Source organism: Anolis carolinensis, chromosome 4, assembly GCF_035594765.1.
Source record: "Anolis carolinensis isolate JA03-04 chromosome 4, rAnoCar3.1.pri, whole genome shotgun sequence".
In the NCBI taxonomy this organism is placed as follows: domain Eukaryota; kingdom Metazoa; phylum Chordata; class Lepidosauria; order Squamata; family Dactyloidae; genus Anolis; species Anolis carolinensis.
The window spans coordinates 29,470,211-29,488,832 of NC_085844.1; the positions used below are offsets into that span (position 1 = coordinate 29,470,211).

Below are 18,622 nucleotides of genomic sequence, written 5' to 3' on the forward strand. Positions count from 1 at the left end.
GTGAATCATGTGGTCTGAATGCCATATGCTGTTCTTTAGGGGTTTCGTTTAGCCCTTATTGCCATTGCAAACACTCTGGAAATTATTTCCATTTCGACCTCCAATAGAGTTTCAGTCAAAAAGGGCACTTGGATAAACCAAGTTAAACTAAAAATTGCTCTTCAAAAGGGGTGCAGCAAAAACCTCACTCCTTCCCACTTACCAGAGGCCATGTTGCTGGTGGGTATTATGGGATGTTGTTCCCCTCCAGAGATCGGAGGAAGCCCCAAATATGATGATGGAGCCCTCCCACCTCCGAAATATGGCCTTATTTGGGTATGTGCTATATCACTGAAGTGCAAGGCTCAGATCTAATTCTTAGTTCCAACTAAGGGTCACCTGCTGAATCAATTTACATAACTCCCATTGATCCAATAAGAGTATGCAACCTGGGACAAACAATTGGATTTAGACCTGGGAATGTTCATGGAAATGTTTTTTTAAAGAAAAAGAAAAAAAGAACACACCTCAAGGCCAAGTAATGTAACAAGCAATGACTTTAGTTTAAAGATGATCAAGTTCTAAAAGGTGAACTAAAAGGTGCGTTTATCTCTACTGATTTTATGGAAAATATTAAAAATATCATAGCAAAAATATTACAGGGTCAGTCTTTGGCAGCTACTGTTTCAGAGTATGAATGCTTTCCAATCACTATTTGCTGTCCTAACTGAACGTGGCCTTGGACTTTAGTTATTGTTAGACAAACAGACACTAAAGGAAACTGCACATAAGGTACAAATTGATCCCCTTTCCCATGATGGAATTCTGAAGTGTGTATGTGTGCATGTTTTATGGAAATAATGAGTTATTTACAAATTGTAGGCTTGTGGTAATGAATATCCATGATGTAGAAGTTTTGTTCATAAGATTGAAGGCTTTAATACATGAAGAAGACAAATCAGCATTGAAGCCAATTTGTCTCTCTCTATGTTGGGAGTTAGAATTGTATTGTCTGCATGCTGCATGTGACCCTCTGGCATCTAATTTAGTCTTTATAGCCCCTGCAAACACTTTGTGTCACCCTCAATTTGGGGTTCCTCTCATGACACTATGTGCATCCCATTGCCGGTTAATTTCCTCTCCTATGATTGATGGGTTAAACTTGTCAATGGCTGCAGATTGCGCTGTCCCTTTTCCTACCTGGTAGAGATGTGCAATTCGGCCAAAAGGCATGCTGTTACGGGGTCCATTTTTGGCCAACCTCTCATTCTGTTTATTGGGAAATTACTCAAATTGGGAGAGGTGTTGCCATTTTAATTCAGCCCATTTTCTACAATGAGAAGCTTTAAAGGCTTAAACCTCAGTCATTTTAAGGCCTATCTGCATGAAACCTACTGTATTTTTAGATTCTGTTTACAACTGGAGGCCAGCCAAGTTTCAAAACAATTCACCAATCTCAGCCAATCAGAGCATGGGCACAACCAGGCTTTTTACTGGCTGAGAAACAGTGTGTGAGAGAGAAACGTCAACTCCCATCATGCTCCGAGAGGAACTCAGAGACTTTTCAATGCCCGCCCCATGCAAGTGCTGCTGGGAAAGCGAGTTCTCAGCAGGGTTCTCTCTGGAGGAAGAGCCTAGGAAACTTTCCAAAAAGAAATGGATGGAAACTGCTGCTGCCAGGAAGGAAGAAAAAGGTGCTGAGGTAATCCCATCTTCTTCAGGAGCCCTGTGGCAGAGCCCTGCCTCAGGTATATTGCAGACCTAACTCCACCCTTTACAGTAGCCAATAAAATCCGGTGCCCTTAATCTGTTTTGGTCAGCTTTTTGCTTCCCTCCTCTTTGTTCTGTTTTCAAAGATTCAACAAAACGGATCACCGAATATTACAAATCATTTTCGTTCAAACTGATTCAAGCCCAAGGTTACTACATGGTGTAATAGGGCCGTTCTGCTTCTGTGCAGGCATGATGGCACTGAAGTGACATCATGGAGTGGGATCCCCACCCCCCAATGATATTCTCAATGTAGCAATTTAAAAAAAAACATGAAATTGATTTTAATAATTATGTTTTAAAATATTTTCAAAAATTACAGAGCAGCAGAAGTGAAGGAGGGGTTACAAGGTTATGCAGAAAACCATGGAGTGTGTCAACCATATCACACATAAAATCTAGATTAGGCCCCAAAACTGAAATGATATCAGTGTTGACACCAAATATCGCAAGAGAGCATTTCACAACTAAGATGCCACCACAGAGATGGCTTTCTCCCATGTTCTCTCCCTACCAGTAGGACACAAAGAAGGGTCACTCCAGTAGACCTCAATTCCTGGGTAAGCATATGTCAAGGGAGATGTTCCTCAAGTATCAAGGTCCCAAGTCAACCCTTAAATGTTATCACCATTGCCTTGACTTGAGACTGGTAGTGTACTAACAACCAGTGCAATTACTTTGAAACCGGTTATTCTAAATTGCTATTCACCCCCTCCTGGCAAACACAAACATAAAATTAACACAAAAATAAAAGGCAATGCACCAAGGTACTTTTTAAACATTACAATGAGTAAGGATAATGCATTAATTTCTAAATATACAAGTAAATGAACAAAGTAAAGTTGCATATTCTATCTGTATATGTATTATGAAGGTCAAATTCCAGTCCTTCAGCAACTTGTAGGTTAATTGTGGTGGCTGCTGGTGTCCTTGCCGATAGGGTAGTTAGGCCACTCCAGATTTTAATCCAAACTTTAAAGGAACTATCTAAGGTGGTGAACCTCTTTTGGGGCTCAACACTTTGGATACCTTATTTAGAGTCCAGACTAAAACTGGGAGTATATCACCATCCTATTGACATGGACTCTTGATTTAAGGGGGAGAAATCCCCCTAATAGGTTCCCCTTTTATTCTGCGTATTGGCTTGTTTACTTGTTGAGAATATCAGGGTGTTTGTCTAGCTGGAATCCCAATATGCTGTTCTAGCAAGAACACCAAACAAGCAGGTCTGCTTTACAGCTGCTCGCACAACATCATGTTCTCATCATGCGTCCTGCACATCGACTGCTGGTTAGAACATGTGCGGAGTCATAAAAATGTTTTTTGTACAACTGTAGATCAGAAATTAAACTGAAATGGAAGGAAATTGATCAAGGAAGATTTCCTTAAAATGGAGCTGTGTCTCACAGGGCTGGTAAACAACACAAATCAAAAGGTCATCAGATGTAATTGATTTTATTCAATTCAAGTGCATTTGGTATGCATTTGCTAGAAGTGAAGAGACCACCCACACAGATACATAGTGGAGTACTTAAGTTAAAATTAAGAAGGGGGGTTGGACTGTTGTTAAAAGATCTTCTGATTGCAAAGAGTTTTTCAATTATGCAAAAGGAACAGGGCCACTGGAAACAGCCCTGTGTGTTTACTATTGAGGAGTCATATTCATAGAATCATAGAATCCTAGAATAGTAGAGTTGGATTCAGTGGATTTTACTAATGTGTATATGGCCTGTGGCTTGATTTGGAACTGGATTTGGCAAACAAAACTATTTTCCAAAAAATCTTAAAATAGCTTGTTTTCCTCCGAGCCCAATTCCAAAATATATACTAACTCTTGAAAATTCCATGACAACACTGACAGTATGACTTGGCCGAATTATTAATAGCAGAAACTACACCAGTAACAATGAGATATCCTTGTGAATCCTCCATTATTGGTGCTTGGGATGCTAAAATGGAGGGTCTCCTTTGATGGGGACTTTGAGAATACACATGAGCATGCGCATTAGTGGTCTAGGCTTAAGGAATCTTGGAATATCTAGTTTCAGGACATCTTATATTCTGCTATATCAGGAACTCTGGAATGCACACATGGAACCCCTCAAATACAAGCAGACAAAATTGGACCACAAGACTGCTGTGTGGTTGAGCCTCCTTGGGAATTATAAGTGAAAAGTGTACTAAATGATCAAGCATGTGTGTGCACATGTATATATACAATTTTAAGAAAACTACTGTAGTTGTATCCTCTTAGAAATACCAAGGGCTGCATGCAATTTGTGTCACGGACACTGAATACACAGTAAGGACTTTCAAGGAAATATTATTCTTGTAAAACTTTTCATAGTTAAGACTGATTGAATTACTATAACTATATGCCTACATCATGTGATCTCAGACATTGTGATAGCTGTTATGATCATTTGACTGAAGACTCCAGATCATATCAGGAGGTTAACAGTCTTGCCTTTAGCGGGCCTATGAAACATCTAAACTCTTTAATTTTTCCATTAAATCAAGGGAAAGGGGAACTTGGGGGCCGGGCTGTGGCGCAGGCTGTTGAGCAACCAGCTGCAGCTAGCTGCAATGAATCACTCTGACCAGGAGGTCATGAGTTCGAGGCCAGCTCGGAGCCCCGTGTTTGTCTTGTCTTTGTTCTATGTTAAGGCATTGAATGTTTGCCTTATATGTGTAATGTGATCCGCCCTGAGTCCCCTTCGGGGTGAGAAGGGTGGAATATAAATACTGTAAATAAATAAATAAATAAATAAACTTTGGCAGCCATCTTTACTTTGTGTATTAAACAAAATCCTGAAGAAAGGGGTCTACAGATTTTTATTCCTCAAAATTTTGTCTTATTTAACAACAAAACAACCACCATGTTGATTTAGATCAAGGAGCTGTCTAGTTGGTCCAGACACCCACTACTTATTTGTGATAATACCACAAGCACAATATGAATGCATTGCAAGTTCTTCCTCCATCTCATGCTCTCCAGAAACTGAATCACATAGGCAGTAGAAGTGAGATAGAGCCACCCTGACTCGGCTCCAGGATGGGTCCACCTTCCAGTCCCCTGACAAGGACCATCCAGTCCTGGGACAATCTGAGCAGCTCAGAACATATTTGCACAAAATCTGCATGTGCTTTTTTAATGCATAAAACAGGATTATCTGCGTAGGAAACAGCATTTTCTCTGTCTCTAACAATATTTTTGTGCAGAAAAAACAAGTGCACAGCCAGCACATAAAATATAGTTAGTAGCCTTTTCTACGATAAATGTTTTTGAAATGCTATTTTCTATGGAAAACTACCAAATTTTGTTCAGAAAGGTTGCAAATAATCCTTGAAAGCTCTGCAGTTTTTTTAAAAAACTTTTTCACAGAATAAGAAAAATGCTAAAATTATGAATGGCTTCATTCCAGAATGAAAGTGGTGAAGAATGATATCACTACACTATGTAGAGAGAGTGTAACTTCATTCTCACAAAATTACATAGCAGTTGTGAAATACTGCTTTGTTAGTGAAGTGAATGCACATGTGAAATGCAGAGGGAACATCCATGTGTAACGCTACCACATGTGAAAATTTGGTTCTGCGACTTTGAAATGAACATAGCCATTATGTATCAAACAAAGATGTCCAACCACTTTAATAAGGCAGCAATGGAATTCTGGTCATTGAATGTGTTGAAAGTTTCTAAGCAGAGAAAACTGAGCTCCAACGTATGCCTGTTCAGTTTGCTCCCTGGAGGCCTTCCAGAAATATAATGCTCTGCTGATATATTCCTAAATATAGCACACCATGCAACTGCATGTGCAGAAGGTTGTGGATTGTGCTACACGCTCCTTACTTTTTCTAAGCCAACTATTTCATGTGAACAAGGGAGGGAGGGGAAAAAAGTTCAAGACAGTATTTCAATGGGTTATATTTAGTTGACATGCATTCCCTCTTCAAGTAGAGGGGAATGTCCTGCTATTTTTAATCCATTCCGCTAGGAAGGATTATTTTAAACTTTAAAAATAAAGTTGCAAGCATATTGCCTTAACATCATTTTTAAGAAGTTAAAAACAATGTCCTAGCATACATTATACTGTATAGCCAAGCTTCGGTAGCCTGGAGATATGTATAAAGTCAGCCCTTCATATCCAAGGGTTCTACACCCACAGATTCAACCAATTGTGATTTGAAAACATTTGGTGGGAAAAATCCAAGAAGTAAACCTTTTTTTTGCCATGAAATGAACACTACATTGACGTGCAGTCATATCTTGCTGTAGCCTCCCACCATTTTATGGATCCTCAAGCTCTCTCTGTCACAAGTTTGAATCATTTGCCATTTTATATAAGGAATGGCATTTTATCAAGCTATTATATACAAAGGAAGTTGTGTATGGGGTTGAGAATGCTGGAACCTTCTTTCCCTTCCCTTCCCCTCCTCCCTTCCCTTCCCCCCCTCCCTGTCTGGATTTCGATTCCTCCCTGCAAAGGGAAAGAAGGGAACAGTTACTCAGAATCATGAAATAAAGGGAATGAAAAGTAAATGGAATGTTAAGCAAAATGAATGTTATTTAAATGTTGATGGGTGATTTAAACATTATGTCAGTGAATATTAACGGTCTGAAATCAGAAGTCAAAAAGCATAGATTATCCAAACTTTTATCTGAAAATCAGATTAGAGTCGCCCTCTTGCAAGAAACACACAGACAGGATACAAGAACTAAGCTGTTAAACTTTACTAATTGGGAAACTCAGTATGAATCTAAGGGTTCAAGCAGATCTCGAGGAGTAGCTATTATTATAAAAAATGACCTAAATTTTGAAACAGGGAAAGTAATCACAGATGGGGAAGGGAGGTTTATAATGGTATGTGGGAAAATAAATAATTGTAAAGTTTCATTTATCAGTGTTTACGGTCCCAACCAGAGGCAAAAAAGATTCATTAATAAAATCTTTAAAAAAATAGATCAAGAGGCAGAGGGGGATATCATTATTGGAGGGGATCTGAATTTAGATCTGTATAAGAAAAGAAAGAATGGGAAGAAAAATAAAGTTAATTTTAAGAAATGGAATATTCAGGAAGTCAATGAAAGAACTGGAAGAAGAGTGGACACCCCCACATTTTATTCAGCCAGGCACAATTCATTTTCTACATTAGATTATTTTTTTGTGGGTAATAACAATACATGGCCTATAATTGAAACATCAGTGGGAAGTAGGTGGCCAGGAGATCATGCTCCACTCTTTCTTAAATTAGGAATTAGCAGTAGGAAGATAGAATATAAATGGAGATTTAACCCATTGGTTACGTTCAAGGATCAAGATAAACAGGAGCTAAAAGAAGAAATAAAACATTATTTTAGAATTAATAGATCGCCTGACTTAAAGGAAAACACAATTTGGGATGCCTTTAAAGCAGTGATTAGGGGAAAATGTATCACAATGGAATGGGGTATTAAAAAAAGATTAAAAGAGAGAGGAGAGGAACTAAAACAGGAAGGAGACAAATTATTTCAGAATTTCCAAAAAAACCCTTCAGTTCAAAATAAAGAAAGATGGAAAGAGAATAAGAAGGTATTAGAAGATTTGGAAAAAATTGAAGTAACAAAAAAAATACTTATTCGTAAAGAATGATTTCCATGTTAACTCTATAAATAACACAAAGAGATTAGCAAGCTATTTAAAAAAAAAGAAAGGGAGAAACATGGTAAAAAAATTAAAGGATGAGAATGGTCAAATTAAAACCAAGGAAGAAGACTTGAGGGAAATAATGGCAAGTTATTATGAAAAGTTGTATGCAAACAAAGAAACAGAAAGGTCAGAGGGAGTTGTTGTAAGAAAATTAGACCCACAGGACCAAATAGGACTAAATAAAACTATTACTAGTAAGGAAATTGAAGAAGTTATTAATAATCTTAAACCAAACTCTTCCCCCGGACCTGATGGTTTTACCTCTAACTTTTATAAAATATTTCAACCAGAAATTACTCCAAATTTAGAAATCTTATTTAATGAGATACTAAAGAATAGAACAATCCCTGAAACATGGAAAAGATCCGAAATAATCACAATCTTAAAATCCAATAAAGACGAGTCCGATCCCAATTCTTACAGGCCAATCACCCTATGCAACGTTGATTATAAAATTTTTACAAAACTCCTTGCTAATAGATTAACAGACATAATCCCAAAACTGATAGGGGAAGACCAATACGGTTTTATTAAAAATAGAAGACTCGCAGACCCAATTAGAAATATACTCAATGTAATCAATCAAGCTACTAGAGAAAAAGAAAAACTGTTGTTATTAAAATTGGATGTCTACAAAGCGTTCGACACGGTCAACCATCATTATCTTCAGCAAGTCTGTGAAGAATATAATCTGGGGAGAGAGTTCTGTGACGTAATTAAGGAACTTTACAAAGATAACCTAGCACAATTACTTATAAATGGAACCAGGACAAGAATAATCAAGATTAATAGTGGAACTAAACAAGGCTGTCCACTCTCCCTCATTCTATTTGCTTTGGCAATAGAACCGTTAGCAAATTTTATTAGGGAGGATGACAAAATTAAAGGTTTCAAAATTGCAAGGGAATTAATCAAAATTAATTTATTTGCAGATGATGCCATGGTTTTAATGGGATCACCAATGGAATCTATAAAAGAAGTTATTCAGACCGTAAAAAAAATTGAGAATCTGTCAGGATTGGCCATTAATATCCAAAAATCAGAAATTTTACATAAAAATCTATCTTGGAAAGAGTTAAAAGAAATACAGACCATATCTGGGATAAGATTAGGAGAAAAGTTAAAATATTTAGGCGTTTATATTCCCAAAAATTTAAACAATATAATTCAATTAAATTATAACCATTTATGGAAAAAAGTAAACAATCAAATTCGTAATTGGAATAATCGGAACTGGGATATATCAAACAAAATTAAGATAGTTAAAATGATGATTCTCTCCAAATTTCTATTCCTATTTCAAGCCCTTCCATATAGTATCCCCAGTAAAATAATTAAGAAATGGGACAACTCAATAAAAACCTGGATAACAGGTAGAAATAAAAATAGAATTCCCAATTCAGTATTCTATTCCTCAGAACAGCACGGAGGATGGGGGGCACCCAATCTACAAGACTATTATGAAGCCTGTCAACTAACAAGATTGTTTGAATTAGATTTTGATGACTCAAGAAGATGGGTCAGAATCGAAAAAACAATAAACGGATGGCACAATTGCCTATGTTTAAAAGGATGGGTAGATAATAAAATTCTAAAAGAAATTAAAGGAGGGCCAATGATCTCATCCATGGAGTGTTGGAAAAAAATGGCAAGGTAAACTGCCAATAAATAAAGTAGATATACTCCCAATAGAGTTTTTAAATAACAAAAAGGAACAGATATTTGGTAAAGCGATAACAAATTTTAAACAAAATGGAATGAAATTGATAAAAGACCTCTTAAACCCAGATGGGACAATCAAGGATTGGGAAATGATAAAAGACATTTGTGGGCAAAGTAACTGGCTTCTTTGGAGTGGACTGAAACAAAGGATTATGAATTGGAAGAAAAAGGAAGGTCCAGAAACAGATTTTGACCAAATTTTAAAATGGAAATTAGAAAAGGAAAAAGGCCTGATGGGTTTTATTTATAAGATATTAACTGAAAAACAATATAAATTGAAACAAACATTGGCCGAGATATGGAAAGAAGACATGAATATTAACGACTCTGATATCGAATACTGGATCAACTCAATTAAAAAAATCAAGCAGATAAGGATAAGAGAAACCCAAAGGAAAATACTGACTAAATGGTATAGAACCCCAATCCAATTGGCTTATATAACTAAAACAACCACAAAATTGTGTTGGCACGGATGTGGGATAACTGGCTCATATATTCATATGTGGTGGGAATGTGATAAAGTGCAAAAATTTTATAACAAGGTAAAGAAGGAAATGGAAGATTTAACAGGACATAAATTGATTTTGAAAAATAAAGAATTCTTCATCCAGAAATTAGATAAGAATAAAATTACTAAGGACTGGGGGGGAATCATAAAATACATGTTAGTTGCCGCTCAAGCAACAGTTGCCTTGGGATGGAAAGAACAAACGAAATGGGAAGTTAAAAAATGGTATGAATACCTAGCTGATTTTATGCTTCAAGATTATATCCTTGAAAGGAGAACTAAATATATATCAGGCCGAATCAAAAAGAATTGGGATCTGAAATGGGGAAGATTGATAGATAGAGTCAAAGGACAAAGAAAATATAAAGAATTGAATCATTCTCTACTTACGATTGATCAATTAAAATAATATCTGAATGGAAGAAAGTACTGTTCCCAGAGGGAGGGGGGAGGGGTGAAAAACTACTGGACATAAGTGGGAGATAAAAGTGGAACTAACAAGTGTAATGTTACCGAGAATATGTAATTGGTGTGTATGTTGATGGATTTTGTTGTTGTTTCGCTGATATCTACAATAAAAACATATTAAAAAAAAAAGAATGCTGGAACCAACACCCAGCTGATGCTATGGGCCCATTGTATATATGTGAAATGTTTTTCAATATGATGATACAACTGTGGACCAAAGAGAGCAACCAGCTGAGTGATAGCATTGCACACAATAAGCTTCAGGTGAAACTGAACCGCATGACCTGTGCAGAATTTCTAGTTTTGAAACTTTGAAAAGAAGAGTTTTAAAAGAAACTGGATCTGCTAAAAACAGAAAGAGGCCAGCTCACACATACATTTTAAAACCAGAAAAATGAGGACAAGGCAACTTTGTTTTAAGGTTAAAAAAGGCATATTTGAACCATTTCAGTCAGAAAGTATTACGTTAGCCAGCTAGCTGCAGAAATGGAAGGTAGACGAAGCTTAAGAAGGTGACATAAACAGCTATCGCTAGTCTTTGGAGAATCTCCCTGGGTTTACTGGTTTATACAAAAGCTCTTTCTTTTGTATATATCTAAGAAAATGACAACAAAATGACACACAAAAAGCATATAGCTAGAGGAGAAAATATAAAAATACGACAATATATTCTTTATCCACAGATTCAACCATCCTCAGCTTGAAAATAAACTTTAAAAAAAAAATCAAAAAGCACACATTGATTTCACCATTTTATACAAAAAGGCCCACCATTTTATTACACCATTGTATATAATGTGACTTGGCCATCCACAGATTTTGATATCCACATGTGGTCCTGGAACCAAACCCCGGTGGACACCAAGAACCCACTCTATCAGCAAACTTAACCCTTGAGCAAGTCGTACACTCTCAGCCTTCACAAAATGCTAAGAATCCCCATAACTCATGGAAAAAGAGGTTTGGAAAAACCTGAAACAATTTCCTTAGTAAATGGTAATACATATACAAATTGCAGATTTGCTTATTCATGACTTTGATCAAAATGTTTCCTCTAGAAATCTTTAGCTATTTCACTGTGACTGTAAATTAGTCAACTTTGTTGGGTTGATCATAAAATCATGCCAGAGGACCTAGATATTCATAGAGGGATATTTTCTGCAATTCAAAAATAGCATGTTTTTCATTTGTGGTTTTTTCACTTTTGCAGGGATCCTGTTCTCTTCACCCCCAGTGGATGTGGAGGGCTGGCTGTATTTAATGCTAATAAACAGCTGTTCTAGAGAAATTGTTATCAAATATACCTATGTCACCGAAACAAAAAAAAAGAGAAGAAAGATAGGAGAAGGCATTGGTTTTGAAAACTCATCCAAGAATCTTACCTGGCACTCCGGCCTTCATCCAGTAACTGATATCTGTTCCTTCCCCATTTCCAAAGAGTTGCGTAATGTTGATAGGCTTCAGCAGCTTCATGATCTCCTTCATGATTCCACGTGCCTCATCGCTGCCTGTGAAGGCTAGTCCAGAGGGCATGAACGTTCCCTCATCAGACTCCATAACAACATCAAAGTTGGAGATATTCATCTGAAAAATATGAAATGAGCATCTAAAAATGAAAGACTTAGGGCTCTGTGACACCAGTCTGTTGTTTCGCAGCAACTGCATTGTGTTTAAGAAAATGTGAACGTATGAGTATCGAAACAATCACTTCCATACCTTATCTCTGATAGTATTAGAATTCCACTTCAGTGATGCCCATTCCTACAATCTGTTTTTTTGCACTACAAAATCTGTTTTTTGCATGACATCTGTTTTTTTCACTGTTTTTGCTCGACGTCGTTTTCCTACTCATTTCTGTCACACATGGTATGTGTATGTATGTGTGTGTGTGTGTGTATACATACACACACACACATACTGTTTATTATTTTCTTTTTTGCACAATTATGGCAAAATGAATTTTAAAAGAATGGGGGAACAGAGAAAAGTAATATTGCTCCTGTTCTCCATACTTTATTTGGATACTGGAAGTGGAGTGGTTTCAACCTGCCTGGAGAAGGGCAAAGAGGAGAACCATGCACACTCACACCACCTGATAGCTGTGATGCTGGAACTACAGTGTAATAAAGCAAATGCACTGGAAGACTAGTTGAACAACAGCCATTAATGGGAGTTTCCTATCATTAAAAAGATGTGATCCAATAATAATGGAAATTCCATGCAATAATGGGAGAGACATGACATTGTGTAGTAAGACCCAGACAAAGACACTATTGTTCTAGTGCAACTGTGGTTTACCACTGCACTGTGATAAAGCCCTTAAACACAAATAACTGCTTCCAAAATTAATGTCAACTGCAAGAATGGTCATACCAAAATATTATAAATTGCTGAGGATGGATAGACATAATCTGGAAAATTGCATTAGCAAGGAGAAAGGCTTACCATAAACCTACAAGAAAATTATCTCATACATGACACTGAGACAGCTGGAAATTGTGTTATTAATGTTGCCATCAGGCTTGAAACGATTATGATAATGCAAAAGATATATGATAATTTTTGAAGAAATGCCTTCTAAATATGAACTGATAATTGTATTAATGTAGTTTTTAAAAAGACATGTATCGAGATATATAATAGGGATGGAAAACTCAAAAGCATTGTTGTGTTGGTGTCTAAGGTTTGTGTGAGTTTCCTTTCAAAAACAACAGGGCATGATTTTTTAAAATGTGGAACAGCCATATTAGGTTCAAATGTGCAGAAATTGAGTTTTGCCAGTGGAGCTGTCTGGGTTCAGCTCCAAAGTCTTTCAACTGAAACCATATGTTGCAAGAACATGTGTTGAATAGTATAATTAATGAGTAATTCCATTTGCAGACATTTAGTAGTGTTCCACTTCCTGTCTAATAAAATGGCATCATAGGAAATAACACAATTCTTCTTCTGGCATACTTTTTCATGCTTTAGATGTAAACCAAAGCTCAGGAAAGAGGTCATGCTGGTTGAAGCAGTCTAGAAGATGTAGAATCTCAGCCAACACGTTAGCTTTGCTTCCTTCAGAATTCATTGAAAAAAATCAAGTCCTTTCTTTTCCAAATATAGGAAAATGTGAAAACTTTGATCAATAGTCTCCTGATTTTGGTAAACAGAGTAATAATATATTATTTGTTTTTAAAGCTTTCAAAGGGCAACACAATGTCCAGAGGACTATGGTTTACAAATGCAACCAATCAATCAATTATAAATAAATAGTAGCAAAATGTTCTTCCGTCTTCATGAGCTGAATTCTATTGGTATAGCTTTTCCCAGCATGGGAAAAAAATAAGTGGGACCTGCCTGTTTTCTATGTATTAAAGATGAGGAGTCGGAAAAAGGGGCTGGCAGTGGCTACCTTAATTTAATACTACAAATACAGTTGAATAAAGGATTCAAACTTTTACCTTTTAAACCTTTAAGAGTTAAGCCCTCAAATCCCCTGGCCCTGCATGGATGAATCTGCTGGTTTCTTCAACATTCCAATATATTAAATTTCAAATTCTTTCTATCCACAAAATGAAAAAAGATTCTGATAAAAAGTGGATTGAAGTGACATCCTTGTGTTTGTTTAATACCTAGGCTGCAAATATAGCCTTTGTAAATCTAAACCAGGGCATGAAAGAGTGGGTTTTTTGGACAATATCTTCTAGACTGCTCTAGCCAGCATGGGCTCTTTTACAAGTTTTAGTTTAAATCTATAGTACGTAAAAGTATGCCGTGGCAGAAATTATTTTATTTCTTATGCTGCAATGGAGATAGACAGGGAAAGAGGATTAGAATGTGTAGGGTGGTTATGAGGATGGACACACATAAACAGAAGTTCACTTTAAAAAAACTGATTGTAAATATGTGTCTAATATGCCATACTAAACCTCACATATTGGGCAACACTGATACAACATTTTGAATATTAAAGAAAATACACAGGCATGAGTAGATAAATTTTAATGCAGATTTTCAAAAAAATAATGCATCCAACTTTAAAAGATTCAGCCAAAACTATTAAAGATAATTTGAAACCTAAGAAATTCAGTACAAGCAACTGGTCTTAGAAAAACACTCAAGACAACATGTAGAAATCATTTTTTTGCTTATACCCAAACTCTAGATCATACAGGAGTCTGGGTATAAGCAAAAAAGTGATTTCTCCATAAACATTATGAAGATTGCATCTGGAAAATCAAATTTTATTTAGGGTCCTTCCACATAGCCATATAACCCAGAATATCAAGGCAGATAATCCACAATATCTGATTTGAACTGGATTAACTGAGTCCACACTGCCATATCATCCAGTTCAATGGATTTTATACAGCTGTGTGGAAGGGGACTAAATCAGTAAAGCTTTGGCTTTTCAGACCATGCTCAATATTCCTGTCATCACTTCTCTAATTAAATACCCAACACCTATCTGTTCCAGGTTCTGTCCAAACATTATTTAAAACAGTCTCACAATAATATTATGAGGCACATAGTTATTACCAAACTTAATAGCTTCTTCACAGAAGAATATACTCTTCTGAAGTCTGCAAACTCTTTGAGAAGATACTTTGAAGACTGGGATTTAGGTGTTTCATTTTCTTTCGTTATTTTCATTCTGACCACCCAAGTAGTTCTGTTCCATTGTAGGAAGTAAGGAAGGCAGTGAACTATCCTCTATTCTATAATACTGTCAGAGACATCAGTTATACCTTGCTTAGGAATTCCAGAATCACTGGCAGAAGGAGACTTTTAGCCTAGAATTTGATAGGATATGAAGAAGGCATGACTTTGTCATCACCAATCTGTCATACGTAAACATCTTTCTCAAGGAAGCGAAGCTGTGACAGACATTATCTTGACTTCAAAGAGCTATTGGGATACCTGTTCTTCTATGGCAGTGGTTCTCAACTGTGGGTCCCCAGGTGTTTTGCCATTCAACTCCCAGAAATCCTAACAGCTGGTAAGCTGCTTGGGAGTTATAGGCACAAACACCTGGGGGCCCACAGGTTGAGAACCACTGCTCTATGGCAAATATGTCACTCTCTCTTCAGACATTGGTAGACTTCAACTCCTATCACCTTTTCTCTAGCAAAGCTTTTCATCAGTACAAACAACCCTGTGATGTAGAATGAGAAAAATCATCAAAGGAACATTCAAAGCAGAAGTTATCCCTCCTCATTTGATCTCTGCAACATTAAACCCTGTAAGGTAGCTAAGGCCCCTAAGAAAGATCGCCAAAGGAACACCCAAGACAGCATGCAGGATTGTGCCCCTATTTCCAAAAGTGATACATTCCCAGCAAGGGTATAGGAGTGCTTCTTTCATGATGTTTCTGGAAATTTGTGGTAATGTTACCTTTAGCTTGCCCTCACATCACAGTATAGACAAGAGCGGTGTCCTAATGATATCATGGTTATGCTGACTAAGGCTACTGGGTGTTGCAGTCAAAATGATCTGAATCACCATTAACACAATTCCTCCTTTGTTCAACCCATTATAAGATATGAGAAAGATACTTTCGTTGCTGGAATTGAAAGCTGCTGAAAGCTTCAGAAGAACCAACAGAACCTTATTTCTCTTTTGTGGATCATTGGGTGGGGCACTGAAGGATCCCCGCATCTTTCAAATTCTGGATAAGGAGGTTGTCCTGTATTTCATATGTGATCAGTCTAATTTTGTCATTTAACCATTGCAGTTACAGTGTTGTTTACAAAAGAAGACAGAACGTATAATCCCATGTTTTTTATGTACCCAACAGGAAATGAATGACTTTCCGCAGGAATGCCATGGAATCATTAGCAATTCTCTACCAGGAACGGAGGAATCTTAAGAATTTAGGTTTGAACTTTCTAATATGAGCTGCAAGAGACCTGCACACGTGGCATTACTTTGGCATGAAATCTCAAGGGAGATGATACTTAGCATCCATTCTATATTATACTACAAATGCTTTGAAACAGGATCATTAGATCAAGCTCAACCGCTAAATCTCTAGATAAATAGTAGTTCAGCGGCAAAGGTTTCTAATAATAGGAGCAACAAGAAGATCTTTGCTTTCTTGATCACATTGCTCTAGAAAAGAGAGCTCATGAGAAAACAAGAAGTTGTTTTAAACACAATTGATATGGTTTCCATTTTTTAATGGCAGGTCTCAAAATGTTGATGTAACATGTCTCATCAGAGATTTGAAATTTTGTGAAAATTTTGACATCCCTGACCCACTCTGTCCAGGGATGCATTATGGGAGTTTGTGGGGTATGAAATATTGGCCCCAAGTAAGAATCCTGACCTCTGGATGAAATGTTCATTTTGTTTCAATTTTGCAATAACTTAAAATTTAAGTTGAACATTTAGGCATCCAAAGAAAGGAGGACAAATTAATCAAGGTGTAATAATCAGGTGTGAATGATTTTCAGTGACTCATTATTTGCAGTGTTTATAATATAGAGACTGAAGGGAAATTACTTTTTTTGCAGAATTATTGAGGGGAGAGACCCTTCCCATAACTATGCCTGATATGACAGTCCTTGCAACTATTCTTACTTTGTAAGAAGAAATGTAATAGTGCAACCGCTTGACATATTTCAAACATGCTGCACTCTATGAAAATTATACTCTCGGATTCTATTCTTGAAAAAAAAATCATAACTTTTCTAAATATAATATATACATCTGGCACCCAAACACACAATCTGGCATCAGCTCTGAAGTAACCAAACCCAAACAACAACTGCTAGTTGGCAATTTTCTATGGCACAGTAATGTCTCTCAGTATTTTTTTAAACAAATCAATCACAGCTACCATTTTGGAAGCGCCATAGGAAAAAAAGTTAGTTTGATAACTGCAGCTGCAGGATATTGTGCATGGCTTGTAGAACTATGTGTCCTCAGTCACAAGAGACTAAAGATCTGGCTCAAGTGAGTAAGAGCAGCTAGCGATCAATGGAGAGTTTTAGAAACCAGTCTGAGGACACAGGAGCAATGCAAGAGAAGTAGAATAAAACAAACGTGTTGTTGAAGGCTTTCATGGCTGGGATCACAGGGTTGTTGTATGTTTTCTGGGCTGTATGGCCATGTTCCAGAAGTATTCTCTCCTGACGTTTCGCCCACATCTATGGCAGGCATCCTCAGAGGTTGTAAGGTACCTCACAACCTCTGACAACCTCTGAGGATGCCTGCCACAGATGTGGGCGAAACGTCAGGAGAGAATACTTCTGGAACATGGCCATACAGCCCAGAAAACATACAACAACCCAATAAAACAAAGCTTTGTTCATGCAACAGCATTTGGAGAAGGGAAACCAACAGCCAGACCATGCTGATCTTTAACATAGTAAGCGTTCCGACACAAAGAGAGAATGTTTTACTATGTTGGAATTTTACAAGCTGTTGGCAATGCTGCATTCTTCAATTGTTATCCATTTCTGTAAACGTTCACATATGTTTCTAATACTAAAACATGAACATGATCCACCCTTAGCACATGATATAGCTGCATGCTCCCCGCATCCAAGCTCACCCTTTCATTCCTCATCTATTATTGTAACTGTATAATTCTGAGCACATGTTGAGAGAGGCATTAAAAACAGAACGTTTCTGTAAGAGAAAAATCGAGTTTGCAAAACAAAGCAAAACAGAGCACAGATGTGGAAATGACTTCATTGCCTTTTGAAGGTCATCCTTCAAGATTTCAATGGATGCAGTCAAAAGAATAATTGTCAAGTAGGTAACAAGGGGTCTCTGACCAGGCCTGGCTCAGCTTAATAGTCCTTCAAGACCCCCACTTTAGATGGGCACATATTACTTCAATTGGAAGTACCCAATTCACATTTATCTGTTCTCACTGAATTCCCTATCATTTATCTACACAATCAGTGTGCAAAAGAAGCAGCCGCTACCAAAATGCTACCTTGGCAATGAGGTGATACCACAACCTATGTTTTGTAACTTTATGAATCTATAGTTAAAAAACATTCTGCAACCTCCAACTCTCCTGGTATGGCAATGGTCTCAATTACTTGCCATTTTTTGGGAGTTTGGCCCTACTGTTGTTTGGGAAAGCAAACACAGTCATCGTTCTGAAATATCTATAATGCTGCTAGCATGCAACTATTTTATAACACATAAAACATTATTAAATGGTATACATATTACCTGAAGATATAGCTATTCTAAGGTAACTTTCCAACAATGGTAAGCACAAGCCAGTGTGTGTCCTGGCTTCATTGGTAGTTTTAAGTCTGGAAGCCAGAGTGGCTGCGTTAGCCAAAAATCAACTCAGGGCTCAGCTGTTTCCTCCACCTTTCCTCATATTGGAAGCCTCATTCAAATACAAAGTCTCATTAAAATATCCGTCCACTGAGAAAATTACTTTCGTCAGGGAATAACAGAGCTCTTGCTTCCAAGTACAACGTGACATCCTTCTTTGGGATTTAATTCTCACTAGAGTACGTGACAGAAG

General features: G+C 37.1%; 1 protein-coding gene across 1 annotated transcript in view; it reads right to left on the reverse strand.

Moving 5' to 3' along the window:
* The window catches only part of cpq (carboxypeptidase Q), a 196,060-nt gene that overhangs the window by 20,995 nt on the left and 156,443 nt on the right, over positions 1–18,622 (reverse strand). Inside the window, exon 7 of the mRNA XM_003219519.4 lies at positions 11,523–11,724. Coding sequence (XP_003219567.2) covers positions 11,523–11,724 — 202 coding nt within the window. The remainder of the gene's footprint in view (positions 1–11,522; positions 11,725–18,622) is intronic.